The sequence below is a fragment of the Leptonotus elevatus genome, chromosome 2 (assembly GCF_054856555.1).
Source record: "Leptonotus elevatus isolate MCC_2025b chromosome 2, RoL_Lele_1.0, whole genome shotgun sequence".
Classification (NCBI taxonomy): Eukaryota; Metazoa; Chordata; class Actinopteri; order Syngnathiformes; family Syngnathidae; genus Leptonotus; species Leptonotus elevatus.
Genome location: NC_141240.1, coordinates 17,607,192 through 17,625,842, shown reverse-complemented (window position 1 = coordinate 17,625,842; position 18,651 = coordinate 17,607,192). Strand labels below are relative to the sequence as shown.

The 18,651-nt window shown below is 39.1% G+C and overlaps 2 protein-coding genes across 3 annotated transcripts in view; one reads left to right on the top strand and one right to left on the bottom strand.

Moving 5' to 3' along the window:
* Positions 1-289: 289 nt before the first annotated feature.
* Positions 290-6,156, bottom strand: dffa (DNA fragmentation factor, alpha polypeptide). The gene is made up of 6 exons (XM_086069737.1): positions 5,985-6,156; positions 4,273-4,431; positions 4,008-4,168; positions 3,639-3,846; positions 3,038-3,156; positions 290-2,185 (listed from the first exon to the last, which is right to left on the bottom strand). The coding sequence occupies exons 1-6, from the start codon at positions 6,076-6,078 to the stop codon at positions 1,961-1,963; spliced, it is 966 nt and encodes a 321-aa protein (XP_085925863.1). The 5' UTR covers positions 6,079-6,156; the 3' UTR covers positions 290-1,960.
* A 231-nt stretch (positions 6,157-6,387) lies between these two features.
* The window catches only part of pex14 (peroxisomal biogenesis factor 14), a 56,936-nt gene continuing 44,672 nt past the window's right edge, over positions 6,388-18,651 (top strand). For both annotated transcript variants that reach the window (XM_086069898.1, XM_086069897.1), the window contains exons 1-2: positions 6,388-6,463; positions 8,568-8,618. In XM_086069898.1, coding sequence (XP_085926024.1) covers positions 6,428-6,463; positions 8,568-8,618 — 87 coding nt within the window. In that variant the 5' untranslated portion in view covers positions 6,388-6,427. The remainder of the gene's footprint in view (positions 6,464-8,567; positions 8,619-18,651) is intronic.

Genomic DNA, 18,651 nt, shown 5'->3' with positions numbered 1-18,651 from the left:
ACAGGAAATACGCCCACCATGACACCCATTAAGATGTCCAGCTACCAACATGCTTCTTGTCTGCATCATATGCATGAATGTATTGAAGAAATACAGGCAAGGAAGGTTCCACTGATTAAAAATTGTTCTTTTTAATTTTTCTGACTGCTTTCGACACTAGTTTATCCCCCTTCCAGACAAACACACTCTGTTCTGTGATGCAGATTGACTTTCAAGTTCTAATTTATTAAAAATGTTCTCCATAGAAAATAAAGTAATGTGACGTGATTTGATTTACCATAGCCACCGTTGTGCTTATAAGTTTACATACCTAGGGGTATGTAAACGTATGAGCTAACTGTATGGTGAGAAAAAGGCTTAATAGTACCTATAAAATAAAAAAATATTGTGGCAATTGTTTTGATATTTTCAGAGGTTGAAGTGGACATGAATCGAGAGAGAAGTGCATATGAAGTACAACTGTATAGCTTCATTCTTTTCTTAATTACCATCACTGGTGCCTTTCAGTGGTCTCCTGTGACATACTCCATGATGGCTTGAATTCCCCGGTTTTTATTTTTGACACATTCTTGGCATATTTCCCTCCACAAAAATCAGTTTCAAGTGTTCCACTGTATAAAATATGTCATCATTTTACATCCAAAATACAAGCATACCGTTTCAATTCTTTCAGATTGCATATGACAGAAAGTCAAGTGAGAGTCCTAGCTTTAACGCACCATGCCGTATACATCACACAAATCAAAATACTTATGAACAAACTCAGTGACCGCAATGTGAGTAGGCTCACCCTTGTGAAAAAATCTAATGTACTGTCATGTGTGCGCTGTGCACTGGAAAGAAGATCATGTCTTATATGACTCACATGGACCTGCATCACGTGTCTCCTAAATAATACCCGTTTCATAATAATTGGTACAGGCCTACAGCCTTGCGTTGGCTTTACATACCTCAAAGATGCGTCTTTGTTACTCAGGATTGCTGGCTGGCCGTGTGCAATGAAGCTTTTGCATATATGAAATGAAGAACATCTTATCTTGTCTAAGTCTTTATTAGGAAAATGATAAATTAGTCTGTGTACTCAACTGCAACGCTATCTCAAGCAGGGTCAGGCTTTCGACATGTTGTATGTTGGAAATATAATTGCTCGCAGACAGATCTTGTGCAGCATTTCTGTCACTCACTCAGCCAGCTATATGACTTTGCACAAAAACTTGACAAGAAAAGTCATTACATGGAAATCAAACCAACAACACAGGAGTGACCGCACCCACCCAAGCTCTGATTAAAATTCTTATGCTTCTATTGCCACAAAATTGCCATATTTCAAGAGGTTGATCGGAATCAGTTCAGTTGGAAAGTGTTACGTCTGCCTCACAGTCTAAGTTCTGAGTTGGATTCTTAGCTCAAGGCCTCCTGTGTGCAGATTGCAAGTTCTTCCGGTGCTCACGTGGGTTTTCCTTTTGGTACTGTTTTCCTCGCACATTCCAAAATATGGATGTGAGGTTAATTGAAGACACTGAAGAGTCCATAGATAGTCCGTGATTATTGGAGTAGAGCTCTCTATGGACAAATTGGAAAATAAACAGCCAGTTACCAGGATATGACAACAAAAACTTAATATTTAAAGACTGGCCTCAATCCAAAAAATTATCCACAGTGAATAAAAATGTGAATGCATGTGATGTTCTTTCCACAGTAGCTTGTTATCATCCAAATAATGAATATGTGATTGTCAGATGTTTGATCAAATCACAACTCGTGCAAGGCCCTACACTTCTGCTTGAGGCAAAAGCATCTACGTTGCTTGAAACCAAACGCTACAAACACCAACCTTGTTGACATTTATACAAGATCCAGCGGTAAAAATAGTATCAGTAAGCCAGTGCAAATTCATTTTGCTGGCCCTGAGGCGGTCAGCGTAAGCACTTTGGAGTCTTTGCTCAGGTAAGGTAACGGACTATTTCCCACTGTGAGGTGACGTTGCTTTGCTCTCGTCGTGGTTCTCAGTAGACGGCTGGCTGCTGTCCCTCTGTGGCATGTTACCCCTCAAAGACTGCACGGCCTGGATCTGCTGCAGACGTCGCTTCAGCTCCGACTCGCAGTCTTGAAGCAGCGTCGTTGTCCTGACTTTGTCCCAGCCTAGCACCTGCTGCATAGCTTCCGCCCCTTTGGCCACCACCGCCTTTAAAACAGAAAGTGGCACATTTGAATAGAAATGCAGCAACAATACAAATCAACCTCTCAAGTTGGACGTGCCTGAAGTTGTACAATTCCTACTTTGGACAACACGCCTTAAGATAGAAGCACATCTTATGAACAGTCAGTACAGAGACCGTATAAGGATGCAGGTTTTCATTTTCGACAATCAAAAGCCTCTTTTTGGCTTCAGTCGTCTTGGTTAGCCACAGATGGATTTAGCCCTATCCACTTCAATTTGGGGTGGTCCATTTTTCCCTACACAAGAGGGCTACCTCAATCAATGCGTGAAGTACTCTAAAGTAAATCATTAGAAGCAGCATTTAAGGATTCAGTGGAGAGAAAGACGCAATTGAAACGCAGCCAAGGAGTAGAAAGAAGGACTTCTTAATGCTAAACTTGTAAAAACTCATTAAGGACGCGGCAGGCGGCACCCAGTGAGCGACTAGAAGTGATTTAGGGTACCCATAATGTATCGGAGCAGTCTGTTTGGAACCGCCTACTACAATTTGTAGCTGGCAGTATCACGTTATCACATCTGTTTTTGAAAACTGAAAAGTGTCATTATTAAGAAGAAGATTGTCAAGGCTTAAGTGTTGATTTTTAACATATTAATATGAACAGTATGAACTTATTTTTAGACTTGTATGACAATGTTAAAAAAAAAACCTGGATGCAACAACATATCTTATGATGGTGACAATTTGTCTGTAAAAATGATTACTTCCATTTCTATTATAGTACAAGAGTGTGTTTAACCGCTACCTTAACCGTGTAATGTTGCTTGTAATACTCAGGAAAGCGAAAATAAAGGTGCAAAATGAAGGCAGTGTGTTACCTGGAGATCTTCAGTGGACAGCCTGGTCTCTGGGCTTGTTTTGCCTTTCAAAACCATCAAAGTCCTGGAATTGAATCCAGATGCTTGATCCAACTCCATCCCATCAGGCACATCAGCACCTACAGTAATTGAAATATAAATGGAAGAAATACAAGTAGGGGCTGTCAGAGGTTCTTTAGCACCATATGAGTCAATTGCTTCAAGGGGATCAGACTATTCAACTGTGACAACAGTTCCACCTAGTGGCTACTGGCATCAGTGGGACTTTCCTAAAATACAAAGTAAATAAAACCTAATAAATGCCAGTCTGTTACAGGCCACTTATAAAACTATGGATGAATGGGAATATAAACAGATTTAAGTTATTCAACTATCCACACTTCAACTCACACCTATGGACAATTAAAGTTCTCAATCTACTGAACATGCATATTTTGGAATGTGGAAAAAAACCGAAGTACCCGGGGAAAACCCATGAAAGCATGGGGGAGAACATGCCAACTTCAGGAAGGCCTCAGCCGACATTCGCACACAGACTGTGAGGCCGTTGTGTTACCACTAAGAGATATAAATTTAAAAAAATAATATACTTTCAACATACCTCCCTCGCTGGGCCGCCTGGTCTCCTCCTGCGACTGCCCGTCTTCTTTCGCTACTGCTTTGACGAAGAGTTGGAGCAACTCCTTCGATTGCCTCTCCTCCTCCCGACGGTCCAAAACCCTCTGCAGTGTCTCCTGAAAGTTCTCAGTTTTCTTTTCTTGGAAGCCGAGAGCAGAAGCTAGCTCAGGGCAAGGGACGTCCACTAAGCACTGGAACAACATGTGACACTGATTTTACATAAAGTACTCATTTAGATGACAAATAATGGAAGGCAGTGTTTGTTTGGCTTTTACAGATAAGAGAAGGACTTTACTTGCTCTTTGATTTAAAAAAAAATATATCCAGTGACAAACATGACTAATTCTGGCACCTGTAAGTCTTCTTCACACATGAGGATGATGCCGGCCAGGTCCTGTTTCAACTGCAAGGCCAAGTCCAACCATGGCGAAGTACTCTGGGCTGATTGAGCGTCTACAACGTCGCTCTCAAGAATCACGGAATCCCTCGCCATCCACGCTGTACCACCATCAACTACACGGCAAGGCATAAAGAAGTGTACAGGATACTATCCAATTGAAAAATAAAAAATCAACAACATATACATATAAAATTGAAGCCGAATGAAATATGCTCACCCCTGCGAAGCGGCGACCATGTCTCCTTTTCATGCAGCAGCATGAACTTTGTGTTTAAGGGTAAACACCAAAAGTAGGCCTCATCTTCGACTATTGTCCCATCGTCTTCTAAGACTACTGTGACTGGGTTATGTGGTGTGAAACCAAGAAACTCACTTCCTGGAATGCAATGATCAGGCATGAATGATGATTAATTCAGCTCAATAATGCCTTTTTATAAGTCTTTCAGCTGTTGACATACTGTACTGATCAAACACCGAAATGCATGGTTTACTGTATTTGCAAAGAAAAAAAAACAGTTTTATAAAGTCAACATCAAGAGAATGATTTTGCCCTTTAAAATTCCTTCTCTGTGTTTTTCAGAATAAGTTATTATAGTGCAATTGCTAATTAAATTTACTGTACAGTATACAAGTTTGAATGCACTAAATATAATATATAATAAAGCTAAAAATGAAATTAAACAAAATGTTAACATGAGCGATATGACTTCATCAAGATGTCACCAGTGTATAACGACAAGCTTCTCAAAATGCTTTTTTTTGTACCATACACATGCGTTGCAAAAACCTTTAGTTTTAAATATAATACAATGCAAATACTATGATAAAAAAGAAAAAAGATCTCTTTACAAATGGTGATACTGTATAGTGGTTATAATATCTGCCTTACAGCCCTTACTTCCCGCTAGAAGTTAGACAAGGCCCCTCTTTCCCCATCTTTAAAACTCGTCTTAAAACTCATATTTATTCTTAGGTTTTTGACTCATAATTAGACTCTGTATTGTTTTAGTGTTTTTGTGGCATTTACAGTTTTTATGTTATTAATTTATTGCTTTAACTGTCTTGTTGTATGTTGTATTTTTGCTTGATGTGTAGCACTTTGGACGCAGCGGTGGATGTTTATAAGTGCTCTGTAAATATAGTGGAGTTGAGTTCTGAGGTTTCAGGTTAGAATTTTGGCTCCGGCCCTCCTGTGTGGCATATACATGTTTTCTTCATGTCTGTGTGTTTTTTCCCACATTCCCAAAACATGCATGTTGGCTCATTGAAGATACTCAATGAGCCACAGAAGTGAGGTGAGTGTGAACCATCCAGGGTGTACCCTGCCTCTTGCCCAAAGTCAGCTATGATAGGCTGCAGCTGAGCTCACCTTGCACCCTAATGAAGTCAAGCGCTATAGCAAATGGATTGATAGATGCCTGATTATGCAAGCTTACTTGGCTAATGTTTTGACCAGTGCAAACATACTTTATATAAGGAGAGGCTTGGCTCTGTAAAAATATAAGATTGAGTTGACCCCGACCCCAAAGTGTGGTTAGTGAACAACAGCAAATCTTTTGTTTTGGCCAACGCCTGGTGGTGACTAGCATTTAAGGAATGAGACGACAGGAGGGAGGTATCTTCTTGACTCTTTTCACATCACCCTTTGCAAGTTTCAGCACGCTAGAAATGTTGCTAAACCAAAAGTCAGTTCTTGATCATGTGAGATAAGTTGAAGTGGCCAATTAGCAGTGGCTGAGACGTCTGTTTAGTATTAACACTTGAATACAGGATATATACTACTGTTTACATCGAATAGATAAATGTGAATCACAGCCTCATTCATGGTACAATTGGTACAATTGGTATTTGTACTCAGATCGACGTACACAGGTTCTTCTACCAAGCTAAGCATCAACAAAGTTGTGTTTAAAATGTGTATCATCTCACCTTTTACCTTCAGCTCTTCAAGCGAAGGAACAACCAAGCCATATGACTTCTGGCGTGTAAAATTGCACACCTTACACGGCCTTCGATCCGCCATTATGCGCAGAAACGTCCAACTATTAAGATTAATAAGACAGCAGGAGACAGCTCTCAGGAGTCAGTACAGTTGGCAGTTTCGAATACGGGAACGGCGTAGACGATAAGGACTCTGGGATGTGTAGTCCTTTTGCTTATGCGCACCACCGAACACTTTCCCCAAAACTTTCCCCCCAAAATAACTATATGTTTGAACTAAGGGTTGAAGGGATGTTATTTTCAAAACACAAAAAATAACAATAAAGGTAAATTCTAATTTAATATGAATTTGTGTTTAGGTCAGTGAGAGTTCACATTCAGCTCAGGCAGAAGCAATCACACATCGAGCAGCCTTCAATGCTCACAGCAAGATGGCATCCACGGAACAATGTGATCCACCAGCAAAGGTCAACAGTTCTGAAATAATATCACTTGCCTTATAATATCCATGTGTAGGAGTAGCACTCCTGCAGCGTGCACACTCTTCTTTAAATGTCATTGAGATTGGTCTCCTCTGGCTGTTTTAATGCTGGGATTGTTAGCATAACAGCTAGTTAGCAATGTTCGGTAGATCTCGAAAATGTTCAAAGGTTACCTAGAACTAAAGTACTTTCCACCCCAAATGTTAGTTTAAACTCATAAATGTAATCACATCAGTATCGCGTTTTGTTTTATTTACTTATAAGAGCAAAGGCGTGTGTCATGGACTGTGTTGATGTGCAGTTAACAACCTCGTCAAGATGGCAAGGTTTGCTAACTTTCTGTTTAATAATTGCAGTACCCCGTTGACTAAACACTAACACGGGCATTTTTAAACCTTCAAACCATTCTATTTTTTTGTGGCGTAGCTATTAATCACTCAAGATGAGATGTAGGTTATCATACTCAGATTCATACTGTTGACATTTTCGATGTAACATGGACCAGGGTAGTGTCCTCACTGGCATTTTAAACTTTTAGTCCAATATTTAAATAAATGCTCAGCTGTGACACTTGTTCTTTTTCAAAGGGCCAAGCATAACTTCCCACTGCCATTGCTTGAAACTATCATAATCATGTTCTTATTGCTATCGTATGGAGTATGCAAGTTTGCCCTGGGCGTATGTAGGTTTTCTTTGAGCACTCATGCTTTTAGACACTGGATGGCTGGATAGCTTATCCTAATAGCTAGTTTTGTTGTTGCTGTAAAACCTATGGGTATTGATGAAACATAATGCTTTCCTTCAATTAAATTTCCTTTTTTTAATTTTTATTTATTTTGGAAAACACAAATAACAATGATACCACTCAAAACAAGTTTTTTTTTCTTATTCCTTTTCTGCTTTTACCAAGCAAGGTTTTAAAGTTTCTTAGATAGTGTGAATATTACATTTCCTGATTGCTTTACTAATTGATAGATACATAAATAGAAGTGCTTCCTCTCGGAAAAAATTACCTTTATCCAAAATGTAGACACGAGCTTTAATAAATTCACCAATTTCACATCATAAACTGAACCGTCAAAGTGTAAGGCTCATCTCGTCCATATAAGAGTAATAGTAAGAGTTATAGTAACACCCCACCTCCTCCAGCTTTCTCACGCTCCTTTCTCAGAGTTGCACAGGTGATGCAAGGTGACCTTGCCAAAATATTTGCGGCTTGTAAGCTCATACCTGGGGTCAGAAGTTTCCAACGGGTAAATAAATCCCTGCTTTTGTAAAGTATTAATGGGCACCATGTCTTTGACAATCTTTAGCCCAAATGACTCTGTGATTGCCTTCCACCGAGCTCCTTTCTTGACATGTGTGAAACAATATGAAAATTATTCCGCTCATGTTGTCTGTTTCTTAGCGGAAATTCAACTTACTAGTTGCTTTAAAAAAAAAGAAGAAGATATGAGCCAGTGGGAGAGGAAATGTCACACAGGATGTATAAGTATATCAATGTCGACAAACTTTCTAAGTTGTCAACACTGACTGCTTTTGTAAAGAAGCTCCTCTCTATTTGCAGGCACGTTGTTAATGTGAGCAGTGCAAATCAGCAGCGACATGCTTTGAACAATGAAAACCGCCAAATAATGAAGGAAAAAAGTCCTAAAAAACTCAAATTAATCAATAAGATTGTTTAATTGCCTACCTCTACTGTTATCACAATTGCCAAATATTTTGATAATGTATGCATTTGTGTAAATGTGGTAATTTACCATAGGTGTATGCTATATGTATGTTAAAGGATCAAACCTATGTTTGATCACACTTAAATTGAATCATGGACATTTTGTCACAGCTTTCCAAACACGCTACTTTTTAGTGCTGTAGGTTTGGAAATAATATACTGTTAACAAATATGGAGTAACTGTTAGCGCCAGGTTAGCATCATCACATGACTAAAACTAAAATACCAAGAGCTTCATTAGACACAGTAACTCCTTTGGTTCATCAATCGGCATGAAACATGACTATAAAGCTGAACATCCACTGCAGCTGTCATCCAGAAGGTGGCACTCTAATACTGCTTCTTGTTTACACTCAGGCTGTTCTTCCTCCTGGTAATGAAGCTCCAGCTCCCCCCAGAGAAGCACTGGTAAGGAGTCAACTTTGCAGTTATTAAAAACTAAAATGAAAAATTAAAAAACTTCACTGATAAGGTGATGGGGACAAGAATCTCTAGCAAAAATTCTGTGTACTGTGTCTTGAATGTGAACACCTATTAGTGGGAATAGTTTAAATTTTTATTTGAATCTCATGTAATCGAGAAAACACGTTGCGGTGAATATATTTTAAAAAATGATGGGAGTTGTACTGATAATTATACGGCACGTCGTGATCCTCAATCATGTACCTTAAAACCTCTAGTGTGTGTGACATTTTAAATACTAAACAGATGATTCACAGGGCTGAAACCTGAACCAAAGTTTGGCAAGGGTGAAAATCAGCCAGCTTTTGAGCAGCAATGGGATTTTTATGATATAGCTTGTTTGGCAGCTTATTATCAGTTATGTTGAAGGGTTTTTGTTAGCTGCCAGGCTGTCTTCTGGTGTTTCTAAGTCTGAGACACATATTTCCTTTGAATGGTCAAAACAAAACAAAACAAAACATTATGGTGCAGTTTATCATCAATACTAATTATGTATTTTAAAGAGTTCTCAGCTGTCTCTAACATTTTCAGTGATAAAGAATTGCAGTACACTTAACATCATCTACTTGTAGCTTTGTTGTTGAAATGACTTTTTTTTTTAGTTGGGGAGTTCTGTCACAGTCAAATGAGCCACTACTCGCCCAGAGTATGGCTTTCATTACATTACCGGAGGTCAAGCTAAGGAAATGCAACAAGGCGAGAAGAGTGGCCGCTTGGGCTCAAAAGGTTCAAAGTCGTAGGAGAACAATTTGATGTTATGTAAATTAGTGGAATTGTGGTGTCCATATGGAGAATATACACATTTTTGTAAATAGCCAGCGAGCAAAAGATCTGCTCAGTTGTGTAATTTGGCACTTTTTGGGTGGGACTTTTGATGCAGGTCACCGATGAGCGACTTTAAATAAACCAATCACCAATCCAGTCACAAGATGGGGAACTGTCTAATTAAACAACTTATTTCCTGTATATACTTGGGTATTGTTTATTATCAACAAAAACATTTTCAAGCATTTTTTCCCGAACAAGTGACTACATTACATAAACTCATTTAGGTTGGCAACATTTTAAGTCGTATCAGCTGTTTTTCAATGGCGATGTATAAAGTGTTTATATGTACACATAAGCAAGTTCCCATGTGATGACCGTGGTAAAAAATTGGAATTGCTGTTGCCAAGCCGTAGAGGGAACACATCACATAGAGTGTACTGTACATTAAATGTCCTTGTATGGGTGCAGCATAGCATCCAGGTTTGGAGTGGGGTATTGTTTAACCAACATGTCTCAATGTCATTCACCATCATTCACATCCCCTCGCACCCCCCACATCATGCCTTCATGCCAAGGCTAATTTAATCCTGGGGTTATTGATTGTGGGAGCATTCTCTCAGGCTTTCTTTCAATTTACTTCAATTTCATCACGCCACTGCGCTTCAAGACGGCCTTCTCAAAAAGGGAAGAAATTCTTGTTAGTAGGGTTCTGATTCGAGACTCTTTGACAAGCAGCACCCCACCCCTCCAGCCCCACCCCATCAACGCGCACACACGTACACAAAACTGCCCTCACTTGCAGTCCCCTTTCTCCCTTCTCTTTTTGATGAGCTGCTCTTTCCCAGTTAAGTGGATTATTACAGTAGGGATAATTCTTGTCACATGGCATTATTTGGATGAGGTGAATAATTGAAATTTGTGTCTGAAAGGATTTTATCTGGATGAGAGGAAAGGGAGTGCTGGCAGGGTTGGGAGGGCATTGAGCGAGCTAGCAAGAAAGTGAGAGAGAGGGCAGACGGTGAGAGAGAGTGCGCACACATTTGTACAACATTTATGTGCACATGTGCATGTCAGGCCGGGGATACCAGTTAAGCTAAGAGGTTGTGACTTACCTCGCCCAAATCAGCAGGCTCTGGCACACTGTACCGTGTGGGCTTTCCTTTTGTGGTGACGGGGGTCCAGCTGAGTGGGGCATTGCCACAGCCTCAGCCACTTTTTAGGCCAGAGGGGCAAGTCTGAACCTGCTTTGAGAGAGAGAGGGAGAGAGGATGGGGGAGACTGAGACAACCATGCTTGACTGGTGTACCAGTCGCTGCCAGCCGCTCTCTTTGCCTCGGGCCCTGCTCTTCGCCTACTACTCACCCCAGCCCGCCACTCCCACCCACCATTCCATCCGCCCGCCACCCACCGCTTGTTGGTGTTGCGTCGTCGACCCTTTCTGGTGTTTCCCGTGCCCTTGCTCTGTCTCTGTACGCCTATGCTTTCTTTAGACTGTTGTTAAAGTATCTTAATTATTTTTTTTTTTTAAAGTCATTATACTTGTATGCAGGCGAATAAATACCTAAATCAAAATGAAATACAGTAGATAATGGCTAGTCAAGTCATGAATAACATTTTTGGGGATTACACATGTCCATGAATAAGCAGTAAAATAGGGCAATCTTTAGTTTGATATACTTTATTTTGTTATTTATTAAACTCTTACTGTGGTGCCAAAATAGTAAAACCCTATTAAAACCTGTGGGAGTCAAGTCAAAAATGTTATTTGCAATAATATGTTCTATGTGCGCCCACTAGTTTAAACACAGTATTCTGATTAATATTGTGTTTGTGGAATATGAATTATACAACGCCGTATTAGGGCCACGTATAAATATATACATGTATATTTTTTAGAGGGTGGGGGCAATATTCCGAGATTTTTTTGTGTGCAAATGTTCCACTTTATAAAGTCGCAAATTTGCCACTTTATTAAGTGTCAAATTTGTGAGAAAAAAATCGCAAATTTGCAACTTAATGAAGTCGGAAAAAGTGGCAAATTTGCGAGGTTATAAACTGACAAATTTGTGAGAAAAAAACCTTAAACTTATGAGAAATACATGTTGCATACTACTTGGATGTTTGTGCCAATACCTTTTGATCGGGTTTTCAAATAAGGAAATAGTAATTGTTTAAGCAGAGATTAACCATATGATTTTAAGTATTCGCTCTTTGAAGCGTTTGGTATGAAGGTCCAAACCCTGAGAATCAAGCATTTAAGGTAATTTGTCAAATTGTGTATTTACTTATACACTTATGTTTCTAGAATTATTAGTTACACATTCATACATTTTGGTATTATTTTGTACAAATAGCTAAGTTGATGTGTTGAATCATTCACATGCATTTACCTAAAGTAAGATAGCTTCTGATTGGTTAGTGTTAGTCAGCTGATAGGTGATCAGGAAAGGTTGTCGCTCTAGCTGCCGTGTATGGCGAGTAGAGTTTAAATTAAGAATGAATCTGTCTCCATCCTGCCTTTTCATTTTGTAAACAGTGTCGCATTAACCACCAACAAATCCTCACACTATAGTTACGCTACGTCTATTTGTTGTAAGTTTCTGAGTTTTTTTCTTGCAAATTTGCCACTTTATAAGGTCACAATTGTCGTATTGGCACAAACATCCGAGTAGTACACTATGTGTATTCTCGTAAGTTTCTTGAGGTTTTTTTTCTTCTCTTGAAAGCTCAGTATTGTTCATTCGGTAATTTTACCGATTCGGCATGTCATCATCATTGATCTTTTTTAATTTTTATTTTGTATGTGCGTGAGTATGTGTGTGTGCGTGTGAGTGCAAATTTGCAAAGTTTATTTCTCATGAATGTATGAGGGTTTTTTTCTCTCTCGCAAATTTGCCACTATAATGTTACAAATTTGCCACTTTATAAAGTGGCAAATTTGAGAGAAAAAAACTCAAGAAACTTACGAGAATACACATAGCGTACTACTTGGATGTTTGTGCCAATACGACAATTGTGACTTTATAAAGTGACAAATTTGCAAGAAAAAAATAATATACGTGGCCCTATGACGCCATTGTAGAATTTAAAAAAAGAAAGAAAAAGTTTTTATCCATCTCAAGGGGTTTTCATTTTGTTCTCTACTGCCACCTGCTTTTAATTGAAATTGATGCCACAGTGGTGGACAAAATGGCAGCCCCTATTACGTATTTATGGTATATAAATTACTAAGAGAATCTATACAACATTTTATTATGGTGACTGTATGAAGGTGTATGCAATGTAAAGTGCATATGTTATGTTTTTTATTTATTTTTAGAGTGGGACAATGAATTGTAGAAACATCCCTGCTCTTGCTGTAACTTCAAAAGCTCCTCTTCCCCAGGATATTTAGCGTCTATGATGAAAAATTTAGTGAGCGTTAAATAAGCTGCTTTGAAGTGATCTGTTGCGGCTCAGCAGTCTCCAAATTTCTGTCGCCTATCCGCAGCCGTCGTCATATTACATAGGTTGTGTGTTAAGCGCAGGAGTTGGCGGGGTGGGAGAACCTGTCTGGTTGGCAGAGCATGCTCGTGCCAGCAATAATCAGTACAGCCACAAACATGAAGGGACTACTGCTGGTACTGTCTCCTTTTGACTCTCTCTGAAGCCTTTATTCATCAAAATAGTTAACTTCTCTTCCCCCGCCAGCCTTACAGGCAGGCAGATGTTCTTCATATGTCAGCCCTGAAAAGTGATTTTTCTTTCTTTTTTTGTTTCGGTGATGATACCACTAAGTCTGAGGTCGTGACAGTTCTTTTTTCCTCCCTTCTTAAAGCTTCCCTCTGGACAGTAGTGCACAATCTCTTACTGTCTGATGGGCTTTACTTATTACAAGTCAAATTTCCTGTCCAACAGCACCTTACTAAACAACATATACAGGGAGGCAACAGTTTTAAAACATAAGGTAAAGAAGACAGGTAAAGAACGACAAAAATAATCATCTTTAAAATACTTTAACTTTGAACCTGATAAAAATAGAAATGAAAGAAGATACAGTGCCCAACTTGTTAACGCACATTTTCATGTTCGCAAAGACATTTTGAACATATACAAAATTTGACGGCAACAAAAAAGCTGTGTTTTCGTGTATACAAATAATTTGAGAGGGTCTGCGGAACGTCTATACGTTTTGCAAGGGCCCTTAATAGCTGCTCACAGCTCTACTTGTAATTTTGTTCACCTTATTTTCTGATTTGTCAAAAGACTAGTTGTAAAAAATACAATGGAAGTTCTTCTCATCTCTGATAATTCATATTTCACATTCATTACTTTTTAATATTCATTATTTCAAATTTTAGGGCTTGCAAGTTCCAGCACTCTCCAAATTAATTATTTGGGAGTCACTGATGATTCTGCTATGTTAACTCAATTCTGTCAGGAAACTAGGCTACCATTTAGTTAGTCAAGGGAACCTTCAGAGATCTTTCCTTTTTCCTCTTTGCTCATTACTTTAATTGTAATTGTAATCCTTTATTGGAGTTGTCTGCCGTAAAGGAGAGTTATGGTCCGAGCGGGGGCAAGAGGCTCAGAGATATTTCATGATTATTGAGGAAGATGGTCACTAGGTGGCAGGCACTAGTTCGGCCTCTGTGTAATTACTGGGTGTGGAAGTGAAAGTGAGAAACTGCATGATTTCTGACACGCAAGTTAAATATATGGCACCTGTGACCTCACATTGAGTAGGTTCTGGCATACTGTAATACCCAAGAGTACACTTCTGTATGAGTGCGGGACGAAATCCAGTCTGTCTTTGAAAAGTGTAAGGGTTGTTTTTGCAGCACAACAATATTGGTGCATCATGTGCTGCTTGTTTCAGTGGTTAATGATACAGGAAGGGCCCTCCATTTTATTGCTGCTGTGTTGCACTAGCCCACCCCACCCCACTCAACCAGCAGCCAGCAGCATCCTTCGAGGACTCTGAATGAATTCTCACTGTCATGTCCAAGGACGAGTGGCACAGGGTCAGCTAATTGCTTTTATGATTATGATTTCACGTCAGATTTATCGTGCATGCTCAGAGCACATCTTGCTGCCGACATTGCTGCCTTGAATGAGGGAAAATGAGTTTACAGCTTCTGGGTGGGACTTCTTGTTTAAGCGCAGGTCACACTTTTTGACTCATTAGGGTTGAATGCAGGAGGTGAATCACTGTCACACATACTTTTCCTGTTAAGTCTTGCTTTTTCATGTCACCATGTACTTTTATACATTGTCAAAAGAAAATTTCTTCAGACATGATCTAAGTTTGAAGGCATTGAGGGAGGAACGGCAGATATTTTTCCCCCCGTTTTTCTAAGAACTTATTTTTATAAGTAATAAATCTCTTCTTTGTGTCTGTTTGCAGATGAAATCACTTTGCTTATTCCCCTAATAGTGTGCCAAAATTACCAGTTGACTTCTTTTTGATGTTGGCAACTCCTTTCTGTTGGTTCCACCCACATCATTCGAAATGATGAGGCCAGATGATCCCAGCCCAGTTTATGAATTTGATCTATTTTGTGGTTTCTGCTTGTGCAGATCTGGACTTGGATCTGCTTTGCCAGCACAGCCTTTTATCTTGCCTTTTTTAATGAGAGAATTGAGGATCCTTTAATTCACCGAAAAGTTCACTGTACTGAAGCTGCTGTCATTTTGTGTCAACACATTTTGTGTAGATTTTGTCATCTTCCGTGGCTCTTTGGTTTTAGCAATTATTTTTGACCTTTCTTTGACCTTGCTGCCTGGGCCACATTGTGACTAGTTACAGATGTAGCTCAGGAAAATGTTTTTGTCAGATCTAGTTTTACATTAAATTCTGTTTGGTAAATGTATGTGTTAAGTCTGTGATTAAGCCAAATTCAATACACTTCAATGTCTGCTTTGGAATGTGTTTGCCGTGTTTTGTCTCGGCAAGATTAGGAACGTAAACAGTCTGGTAGCAATGCTGTAATTCCTCATTCTCCCACAATTTAGTGAACTGTCATAGTGTGTTTATTTGGGAAATTATAGAAGTATGACTCTGGTTTAATTGCACTATAGTCATTTTGCTATACGGTATTGTGGGGAAAGTGGCTTCACCAAGCCGAGCTTCCTTTCCTCTTCTGCTTTGTAATTACTTCCGCTTGATTTATCATCTTTTCTTTGTGTTTACGGGCGCAAACTGCTAGAGTGAGCGACTTGGTCGGAGAGTGGCTTGTCTCCTTGCAGCGAGGTTGGAAATCTCCTGATGAATCGGAGACGTCTCCGCTGTCAAGACTGCTCACATCGCTCTCAGCCTCCAATGTCACTTTCAAGGCATAATTACACAAGTTGTGTTGATTAGTATGAGAAGCAATTACGCCTGCTTTCCGCCGCAAAATGAGAATGTGATGGCTGTTGATTGACAGGAAGCATCCTCACTGTAATAGGTAAATGACTATGGTAATTCAGGTACTGAGATCTTTCTATTTGTCAGCATAATATATTTCTCACTTTTTTTAAACATTCCATCTATAATTCTCCCCTCCTCCATCTTTCTCTCTGCAGTAACCATTAACTTGTCGTCCCCCATGTCGGTGGGCTGTGTGTTCAGCACTGACACCATCCTAACACAATGATGCTGCTGCTTTTCCCCCATATCCAGAGATGAGGTGTTCTGATTAGGCCTATTTTGTTATGGGCAGTTGCCATGTGTTCCACTGTTATGGTGCATTTCCATTGCCCTCAGTTTTGTTGCGCAAAAGCAAGTTGGTAATGGAAACACATGATTTTCGAAAAAAAACAACTAAAAATACTAAAAAAGTTTTTACGCTCTCATGAGGTGGTTTTTGAGACGTGTCGAAATAGAAGTATTTCGCCAAAGTGTAATAGAATACTTTTTGCGCATTCCCTGTAGTCATGTGACTCCCGCCCGGTCACGGAGGAAAGAAAGTAAGAAGTAAGGGGCCACTCGCTTTCGTGTCGGAGCTGCCTGCGGCTAAAAAGTATTTTTAACTCTTTAAGTGCCAGGCGTTATCCGAAAAGACAACCTAAAATGCCAGCTGATTTTCACTCATCTTCCAAGGCCGACAGAATATTATGTGCTGTGACTATATAAACATGGGTGGTACCATTTGAAAGTTTAAATTCCATTCTTTTATTAGAAAAAAATTATGATTCTACCTTACTTTAGTAATCACCATTTGAAGATAGGTAATTTGAGTGACATCAAGTTGTTTTGGTCAAAATTAGCTTTTTGTGAAAAGATGTGTTTTCTGCACAGTGACTTTGACACTATTTTTTTTGGTTTGGTGGCATCTCAAACATCTCAACAGTCCTTCCCTTCTATAAAACATGTTTAAAACACGTTTTTGATGGCAAAATAACAATTTATGTACATATTTGATAAATACAAACTGCAACATTTTCACATTTGACACCATATTTACAAACTTTTTGCTATTTTTACAAGAATGTGTGTGTGTGTGTTATCACTATAAAAATCATCAACAGCAATATTTTCAACATTTCATAAACTATTTACAAATGTGGCTATTTACAAGGTATTTGTGAGTGTGTGTGTGTGTGTGCATGTGTGCGCATGTTCATTTATTAAATTAATCATTAAATGTTCATTTATTTAACAATAAAAGAATAATAATAATTTAAAAAAACTATATGTCTTTACTTTACTTTACTATATGTCAGATTTTCTGTCAAAGGAGAGGAGAGGCATGCGTTGCGGCGGTGCTACCCGCATATGGTGAGCCGATGGCAGGGACTGCCAAACCGTCGCTCGGCCTCAGCACCAAGAAGTCCACGCAGGTGTGAAGCACCATCCTCAAGCAAAGAATGCTAGGAACCGCGAAGCTTCATTGCCGGCGGTCAAATCTCGCTTGCTTATTACCCCAAATCCCAAACCCGGAAATGCATTTTAGCATAGCGTAAATAAAATCTAGCGCAAGTGGGTGATGTCAGTACACTGGTTGTGCGAACACTGCTGCGTTCAAGTGCGCCATAGAAAATTGCCATCACATCTACTCCTGGACAGTCACAAGTTAAGACGCGCTTCGGAACATGGCACCATTTGATTTAACGTGAATCGGTGGCGTCTTCGGTACCCATCCCACCCGGAGTTCACTGATGCACTGACTCTCTGGTTATCCATTTGTCATAAGTTTCTCCGTTTTTTTTCTCAGAAATTTGACGCTTTATAAATACTCAAATTTGCGATTTTTTTCTCGGAATATATACGTGGCCCTAATATGCAGTCGTACAAAACAAAGATAATAGTCATACAAGAAAGATAATATATTAATGTCAGTGATGTTCTGTTATTTTTGTGGCGTGTGTGTGTTTTGCTGAAAAAAAGGGAAAAAGATGAGAATGGCATGCGAATTAAGCACTCTGTTAAAATGTCTTATAGGCTTTCCTGCTTTTGAAAACAAAGGATAATTATTTGTAATTGATACTTTGGGTAACATTTTTCCCCTCAGTTTCAACTGTCTTCACCGTAAGTTATTAACTCCTTTTTTTTCTTTTTCTTAAAAAAATTTTTTGCTGGAGAAACTCCTAACTTGTAGGCGAGCATCCCCACAGTGCCAGATATTTTCTCTAAATGCTAGGTTCCCCTCAGTGCATTTTCCAAAACAACTTCTTAAAATAACTGCATAGTCTAATTATGTTATGCATAATACTGCCGTTTGGGCAAGTTTTTAATTAAAGAATCATCTAGCTAAGCTTAAGATATAGATGAGCTCTGTGCTAAAAAAAAAAAAAAAAAGTATTTACCATGCATATGTGTAAGGCTTTGCTTCGTGTAATTTAGGTATCTGAATTGTCCATTTAATCATATTGACATTTGACTGGCCCAGCTGCCAATATCATATTTCTTTCTTTCTTAGCCGAAGTTGGCCTAATCAAGTAATTCCTTTTGCCTTGGTAGCCCCCTATAGAGTCATGCATGCATAAATAATAATAAAATAATTTGCTCTTGCACTTCATTCCCAGCTGTAATTCATATAGATTGAACACAGGCTGCATTGTGGAAAAGCACGAGTTGACAAAATGCTCGTTTGTCACCTTGAATAAATGTTGGAATGTAAATTATGAAGTTATGCTTCAGACATAAATGCACTTTATACTGGTTGTTTAATGTAAACAACCTAGTCTAATACATAATCCGGGAGGAGGAAGCAAAAGGCGATTTGACTGTTTTTCAATCAGTAATAAA